This window comes from Pinus tabuliformis, chromosome 8 (assembly GCF_031772625.1).
Source record: "Pinus tabuliformis cultivar Carrire ecotype Pingquan chromosome 8, CPIR1, whole genome shotgun sequence".
NCBI lineage: Eukaryota > Viridiplantae > Streptophyta > Pinopsida > Pinales > Pinaceae > Pinus > Pinus tabuliformis.
In genome coordinates this window covers 148,544,541-148,553,006 of record NC_142294.1, presented here as the reverse complement: position 1 = coordinate 148,553,006, position 8,466 = coordinate 148,544,541, and the positions used below count along the sequence as shown (strand labels likewise).

The following is an 8,466-nucleotide window of genomic DNA, read 5'->3' as shown; positions in this document are numbered from 1 at the left end:
TTTTTCCCCAAATATTCGGCAATGGACGAACAGGCTCTGAAGTTACTGCTATGCGATTACTGTATTATGTAAACTTTTTCTTTTTGCTTTTTTAAATACAGAACTTGAGCAATTATGCGCAGGCGAGATATTGCATATATTATTATCGGGTCATTATCGTACTGCAGCTGTGTAATGTATTATAGAGTTGCAACTGTGTAATAGTCAATCCAACACTATTGGTTCACCGATAAAATAATTAAACTTTGATTGAAATAATTTTGCATAAAAAAATATGTTACAATACAGAGTGAAACACGTTTTTAATAAATAAAAGAAGTTAGGAACATATTGTTTATTATTTTATAGAATTTACAAGTCCGTCAGCGTACGGAAAATGTATTTTATCTTATAATTTAATTAATATGACTATGTTTATTATTTTTTTAAAATAGAATTTATAAAAAAATATATCAGGCCTTTAGACAGTTTGACAGTTCATTTTATATATATATATATATATATATATATATATAATTAAAAATGTTAATTTTTTTCTTTGTTTGGCATAGTTCAAGTGGTGATAGTGAAAATGAAATCTTATTAAACAAGAGATTTTGAGTTCTAAACCTCTGCTATCCTCCCATAACTAAGTGAATAATAGACATGTTAAGAGAAACCTAACAAACTTACAGAAAAAATATGTTAAATTTTTTATTATATTGAAATATAATTTATATAAATTTATTAATTTTTTTTTACATAATCGGTTGTTGTTTGTATTCAAAAAAAATTAGGGAGGCTAAGTTTTGTTGTTACAAGGCATTAGGCCCAAGAAGCAAAGTAAGGAAATATTACAGGAGGGACAAAATTCCCCTTTGCTTCTGTCATTATTGACTTTTGGAAAACCTGAACTAGTATAGATTCTAACAAACTGAAGCAGTAGGAGACAAAATTTGCAAGTCATGCTTAATCAATGTTTATATGACTGATTTGGTGGGTCGTAGATTCTTCGGGATTGCCTTCAACACCTGCATTCCTTAAATTTAATGCGCTGGTGTTAGGAGCATTACTTTTTTCCATGATGTACTTCAAGATGTCAATGGACTCTTAGACATGACTGCATCTATTTGAAAGGTTATTGAACTGCTCCTAAAAGGATGAAGCTCTGTGAAAAAAGAGATTGAGGTTGGCCTCATGCTTCTCCTTAGTGATCCGAGCATGGGTGTCGATTTTGGTGTCCAAAATTTTCTGGTAAGCTCAAATTTGCTCCAGTTCTGCCTACAGATCGACATAGCGTAAGCAGTCCTCGTTTCTCGCCATTGAATATGGCCAAACTGATTTATCAGTGCACAGCAAAGGCAAAGCGCTACAAGAGTTTTGTTCCAAAGAACCTGGGAAGAAAAAGCTTGGTGAAGGTTTAACAGAAATGAACCTAAGGGAAGGAGATCGAAGGCTTAAAGCAACATAGAATTGGTCGGGAACAAACGAGGGATGGAGCGAACACAACTAAGGGAAGGGAGAGTTGTGATTCTAAACAAAGGAAAGTGAAAATATGTAGGCAAGCTCCGACAAGGGGATAAGGAAGAATGGAGAGGGAGTCACGGGTAAATTGAGAGATAAATCACAGGTAAGGGATGAGAGAATCAGGACACCTTGGGGGATGGGACAGAAGTGGGATTTGCAGATTGATTTCAGAGATATGGTGGCAGAGTCATCATCATTATGAGATTCAATGAATATTTCTGCTGCAACAAGGATCAGATTCAGCTTGAAGACGTTGCGAGCGACAGTGAAGAGGTACCCAATGTTATTAAAAAATTCTGCGGCCGGTCTGAAGATTGATTTGCTTCTGATCATGGCAGGTAATTTTGAGATTCGATGGAGTTACATCAGAGATTGCCTATGGATTTGGAGCAGGCTCTATTTGCACGAGTATCGGCCTCCTTGTTGAGGGAGTGAAGTACATGGAAGAAACGGACTTCTTTCATTTTCTGGGTCAGTGCTTGACATCGATTAATAGTTTGTTGTAGGAGCACATTGGAGGCGCTCCGATTATATACCATCAGACTAATGATGATGGCCGAGTGTCCGAGGATCATTTCAGTTCTTATACTGAGTTTTTGACGCTGAATGAGCCCTTGGTATAGTGCAAGAGCTTTAGCCCTGTTATTGGAGAGGGGGCCTAATCCCCATTCATAAGCCATTTTGATATATCCATTGGCATTGCAAATGATTCCACCAGCCCTTGCCATTCCTGGATTAGATTTGGAGGCCCCATTGAAGAGAAGATAGTGAGTGTTACAGTTTCTGAACCAGATGGAAAACTCCTCATCATTCATTCTTATTTTCCAACTGTGATTAGATTTGTTGCGTTGGCTACTAATGTCACTCCTGCTTTGGCCACTGTTACTTTTATCCAACAAGTACCCTATGAAATTCCTTTCTTCAACACAAAGATCGACGATGTCAATTTTCTTTTGACTTTTGACTGAGATAGCTTCCAATGTAAGGCTCCTTGCCTTGCTGCATAATTCTTGATGTTGGTTTCTTTGTCTTCGAAGACCATACGGTTTCTTGCCAACCATATGTTCCACATAAGAGAGTAGGGAAGAGCATCCCAAACTCTTCTAGCAATATTGTTCTTCTTTCGTTGCCATGGATAGTTCCTCTTCCAAAGATGCAAAACTTCAACAATGGAGTTATGGGAGCTCCAGGGGAGATGGGTGTTTAGAAAGATTTCTTTCCAACAGGCAGTAGTAAAGGGGCAAACGATGAAAAAGGTGCTAGATGGTTTCTTCAGCTGCTTGGCAGTTTGGGCAGCAGGATGGACCAATTATGCAACGTTTTTGCAAATTATCTGATGTGAGAACTTTCCCTTTTAGGAGGACCAAATGAAGAATTTTATTTTTTGGAATGGTCTCTGATTTCCAGGAAATTTTCCAATGTGCCCAAATGGGCATGGGATATTCATTGTTACAAATATGCTGGTAGGCAGCTTTGACTGTGTAATTGGAGCTTAAAGGATCCCAACGGAAGCCATCATTACTAATTTTTTTTATTGGGCCAATGCCATGGAGATGGGCTTGGAGATTAGTAGAACTTGCTTCAAGATCAATGGGTATGTTTGGGAAGATCCATCTTGTCCAAATCTGTGATTGAGTGTCCCACTAAGATATCTGGTTCAAATAATGAAGCCCTATGCTGTCAAAGAAGGATAGAATTTGACAAGTTCCAGGTTCGCTGCTAATGGGCTACAGACCCATTATTCTGTCTGCTCCGATTCCGATATTGTTGCCACCCTTGGGGACTTTGGAAATGTTTTGGGCAAGAAAGGGGATTGCTTTCTTGCACAACCTTCAGATTGTAGAGCAAGCTCTGTTAGGGATATCATAATCAAAGAGGTGTTGCCTTGGAGATTTAAGATATTTGGCTTCCAGCACATTTTTCCACCAAGTAGATTGGCCACTAATGAGTCTCCATACAATCTTGCCACCAAATGCCAGATTTGAGAGCATAGGTGATCTGATTCCTAAACCTCCACATTCCTGGGCTTGAATGACATGTTTCCAATTTATATGGTTGTACTTCTTTTTTTTCATTTTCCCCCCTTGCCAAAAAAAATGATGGAGGATGGCTTCCATTTTGTGATGAAAATTGGTAGGAGCTTGCAAAAGCATGAATTGATATAAGGGCAAAGAAGAAAGACTTGTTTTTAGAAGAACTAGGCGGCCTGCTGGATTAAGCCAAGAGGAGACCGATCGCTGCACTTTCCTTTTCATTTTATCTATGATAGTATCCCATACTTCAGCTTTCAGAGGGCCAGCACTCACTGGCATGCCCAGATAAGTGAAGTGCCCCTAGTCTAACTTGCAAGGGACCCCAAATGTGTTGGCGATGTTATGAAGAACTTCAGTAGAAGTGTTCCAACCATAGATGCAGCTCTTGAGATGGTTGACCATACCTCCTGAGTAGCTCATGTATTTGTCTAAGAGGGTTTTGAAACGACGAGCTATGATATTGGAGGCTCCTCCCATTAACAGTGTGTCGTCAGCAAATTGGGAATGATTTATGTTTTTGACTCCATTCCCAAATTTAATACATGTGATAAGACTGACTCGCTGATTATAGTCCAAGGCCTTACTGAAAGACTCAACCATCAAGATGAACAGGTAAGGAGAAAGGGGACAGCCTTGTCTTAGCCCTGGAGAGGATTGAAAAGAAGGCCCTGGTCTGCCATTAATGAGAGGAGAGATCCAAGGACCTGAAATGAAAGCTTTGACGAGGTCAAGGAAGGGTGCAACAAATCCCATTTTCTTTAGAACAGCAAAGAGGAATGACTGTCTAACTTTATCGAGGGCATTGGCTAAGTCCAGTTTTAGGATGAAACCTTTTTCTTTTCTATATTGGCTGGAGTGTATAGCTTCTTGGACAAGGAGAATGGAGTCAGAAATTTGTCTATTGGCCACGAAGCCTACTTGATTTTCAGAGATGAGCGAGGGGAGAAGAGGTTTAAGACGAGAAGCAAAGATTTTGGTCAAAATTTTGTATGATGAATTGCAGAATGAAATGGGCTGAAATTGGGAGAAGGATGAAGGTCGATTCTCTTTAGGAAGGAGGGCAAGATGGGTGGCGTTAGTGAAGCCTCCAATTTTTCCCTTGCGTTGAGTCCATTTTATCATCTTAACAAGGTCTTTTTTTATTATTCCCCAATAAGCTCGGTAGAAGCAGATGGGGAAACCATTGGGCTAGGAGCTTTGTCTGGTTGAAGCGTCCAGATAGCTCTTCTTATTTCTTCTTCTTCAATTTCCTTGATCAAGTTTTCATTGATTTCCTCACTGATCTCAGTGGGGAGGTGTTGCAGTAGATCTAAGTAATCTTCAACCTCTTTTGTTTCAGTTAAGAGGGCATTGTAATGATCTAAGACTGCCTTTTAATAGCACCTTGAGTGGTTTGGAGATTGCCTTCAGCATCGATGATGGAGGTAACATTGTTCCTAATTTTCCTGACAGTGGCCTGCTTATGAAAGAAAGCAAAATTTTTGTCACCTCCTTGCAGCCATAGCTGCCTTGATTTTATTCTCCATTTTTGCTCCTTTGCTCTATTGGCACGATATAGCTGGAAGTAGAGATCGCCTTCGAGTGCTTTGTATTCCTGGGAAAGCCCTCGTTCCTCTGTTATGCTGTGAACTTTCTCCAATTTGCTTTTTATTTCAGTTTTGTCCTTCTCAGGTTCCGTGTAGTAGTTTTTTGCCCATTCCTTCAAGGCGCTTTTGGTCCTTTTTAACTTGTTTTCCCATATGTATCCCGGTGACCCTTCTATGTGCTGACTCCATGTGTTTTTGACAATCTCATCAACAGTAGGAATGCTACTCCACAGTGGACTATATTTAAAAGGTATGGGCCCTAAGGGACAGTGGGCTTCGAGAACAAGAGTTGTGGGGTAATGATCAAATGCTGAATAGGGGAGTACAACAGCATAAGTGGTGGAGTAAGATGAGAGGAGCGTGACATTCACCAAAATCCTATCTAGCCTCTCCATGATATTCCCTTTGCCCAGTCTACAATTATTCCAAGTAAATCTGCGATTTTTTGGTACAACATCAATTAGATCGTGATCCTACATGATGGTCTCCAACTATGTTCTGCAAGGGTCATGAGAAAAATAGCCTCCTCTTTTCTCGTTGGAGTGGAGTATGATATTGAAATCTCCACCAAGAATAATATTGTTGTTTCCTTCTTCATCTATGTATGCTTTGAGGGAAGTCCAACACTGCTCTTTGTCTCTATAGTGTATTGATGCATAGATGTTGTAGATAACAATATTTTTCTATTTATTCAGCTCTCTATAGTGACTATAATCTAGTACTGGCTGACTGTATCTGTTATGTGTTTCCAAATGCTGTGATTCCAAAGGGTTGCAATTCCCCCGGAGGCGCCCCTTGATTTGCTTATGCATCCATTATACTGCTTGAGCTAACCAATGATTCCTTTCATTTCCTCGTGTCCTTGTTTTGTTTCTTGTAGCAATAGGGTTTCTGGTTTCTCATGTATTATTAGATATTTTAGGGCAGCAATTTTGGAGGGGTGCCCTAGTCCTCTGCTATTCTAGAATAGAGCTTTCATCATTGAGTGTGAGGGCTACGGAGAGTTGCTCGCCCTCCTTGTTCCTTATGCACTGCTTCTTTACTGTTTTGCCCCAAAATGTAGGTTTCTATGGGGTTCTGCGTACCCATGGCAATATCCTTTTGGGCATTTTCATCTCTCTATTGCTTTGTAGACTTCCTTCCTGGCCCTTGCTTTTTTTGTGTGTCTAGAGTTACACCATGCTCTTTAGAAGAACTCCTGGTAGATCTAGAGGAGGGAGGATTGTGGGAAAAGGAGGAGGAGATTAACAGAGGAGGGGTGGGTTCATTAGCATCAGCTTGAGACATGGAGAAAGGGGGGTTATCTTCAGGGAGGTAAATGATGGAAAAGGGGTTGGATGAAGTAGGGGGAGGGAGCGGATGGGCGAGGGAGGAGCTGGAAGTGTTAAAGAGAGGAGGATTCAGTGAGGAGGTGGAGGGGAAGGCTGTGTGATTAGCCTTGGGAGGGTCAGCTTCAGGGTTTTCCTTAGGGTTGGAAGCAATCTTCTTTTTCTTGACCGTTTCCCATTGCTCATCTTGTGAAGCATTTTCAACATCAACTAATTTAGAGCAGCGATTAGCAAAATGGCCATATTTGTGACATACCTTGCATTTAAATGGGATCTACTCATAGTCCAACTGTTGGATGTGCGTCCAATCATCCACATTGAGCTTGATGGCCTCAGGGAGGCCTTTGCCGAGATCATCTTCAACACATATGCGGGCATAGGCTTTCATGTTGTCTTTTGGCTCACTGCGATCAATAAATCTTCTAACAGCATTCCCAATGGTTCGAACCGATTCATCTCCCCAACAATGGAGAGGGAGGTGAGGGAGCCGAACCCAAACCGAGACTGCACTAGGGACATCCAATTCAGGGTCAAAATCCGGAGTCCATTTGTTGAGGTATAAGCGTCTAGAGTCCATGAAATATGGTCTATTTTTAAAGATTAGATCCTTGTCTTCTCTTGATTCAAAGTGGAAGGTGAAATACCCTTTCCCACAAAAGCGGATGGAAATTTTTCCTGGTATTTTATCAGACCAGCTTCGCTCGAGCAACCTTTGCAGTGTCTTCGGAGAGGCCCAGAGACCAGTGAATTGTTCGATGAGACCTCGTTCTGGGAAAGTGCTGTGATATGAGGGAGAGCAGGAGGAAGAATCACCTCTTGCAGAACATCTAGCTTCTTAACAAACTTTGAGATTACTGGGCGAGGGTGCTGAGTCGATAAGGATTTGACTAGGGCGAAGAAGGCCTGTTGGGTAGCAACCGCCTTCAGGGTTGCATCCGGAGGGGCCATGGAGGAGGGCCGAAGGCCACAAGAACTGGTCGGCGCTCAGCAACAACGTGACCTAGCAACAGTCTGGTATCATCCGCAGCTTGAACCAAGCAAATATTGTTTTTTCATTAACCATATAAATTTATTAACTCACCATAAATAATGATAAAGTATTTTGTTAAAACATCATTTAATAAATTTTTTTACTAATTTGATATTTTGTGAGAAAAGATCTAACCATACTAAAAACTAATGTAGCCGGCTGTAATCCCAAATATATATACATATTAGTTTTTTCAAATCTAGGATTAAGATTGTGTTTCTCCACTACATGACGAAATCTCGACTACTTATATGACCACTTAACACTCAGAATTTGTATAATCTGTGACTAATTCTTACACGAAATTCCTAAGATATACTAGCGAATAAAATGCATGAAACCCTCACACTTTCGTCAAAGGGTGTTTGGGACCTAATTTTTGCATAGGTATACAAAGTCATTGTTTAAATAAACGGTCGATATAAATATGAAATGAAATATAAATGAACAATTATAATTAAAGTTTAATATTTGAGCTCTCATTCTAATTTTATCATCCTTACTTAGCATTATGATAGGATAACACAAAATAATGACATCGATAGGGGTATTATAGAATGGATGGTCCTGCACCTTCTTTATTTTCTAAATACTATAACAAAATAAATTGTTACTTTATTTATTATATGCTAATACTTTGCTATAATTAAATATATATATATATATATATATATATTTTTCTTATTATATACATTTTGCTTTACCATGCTAGGGTATTATTGGATTTTAAATATATGTTTTTTGCTATTAAAATATATTCATTTCAATGTTTATCTGGATGGATTTATTATTGGTATGTAAATTGTCTTAATATAATATGTTTATGATGTGAATGAGTTTCAACTACATGAATATTAAACTAAATTAAATTTTAATTTTATTATAGTAAGCTCAATTTAAATTATAAAAAATTTTAGTAGAATTGTGATAAATTGTTAATATAATAAAATCATGATTCATGCTTATAATAAAACTATAATGTA

General features: G+C 39.0%; 1 protein-coding gene across 1 annotated transcript; it reads right to left on the bottom strand.

Moving 5' to 3' along the window:
* Nucleotides 1-4,899: 4,899 nt before the first annotated feature.
* Nucleotides 4,900-5,520, bottom strand: LOC149234557 (uncharacterized). The gene has a single exon (XM_089368308.1). The coding sequence runs from the start codon at nt 5,518-5,520 to the stop codon at nt 4,900-4,902; it is 621 nt and encodes a 206-aa protein (XP_089224434.1).
* Between the last annotated feature and the right edge of the window lie 2,946 nt (nt 5,521-8,466).

Bases quoted from the DNA above. Each gene is read 5' to 3' on its own strand.
- LOC149234557 (XM_089368308.1), bottom strand. From the start codon at position 5,520: ATGGAGAGGCTAGATAGGATTTTGGTGAATGTCACGCTCCTCTCATCT.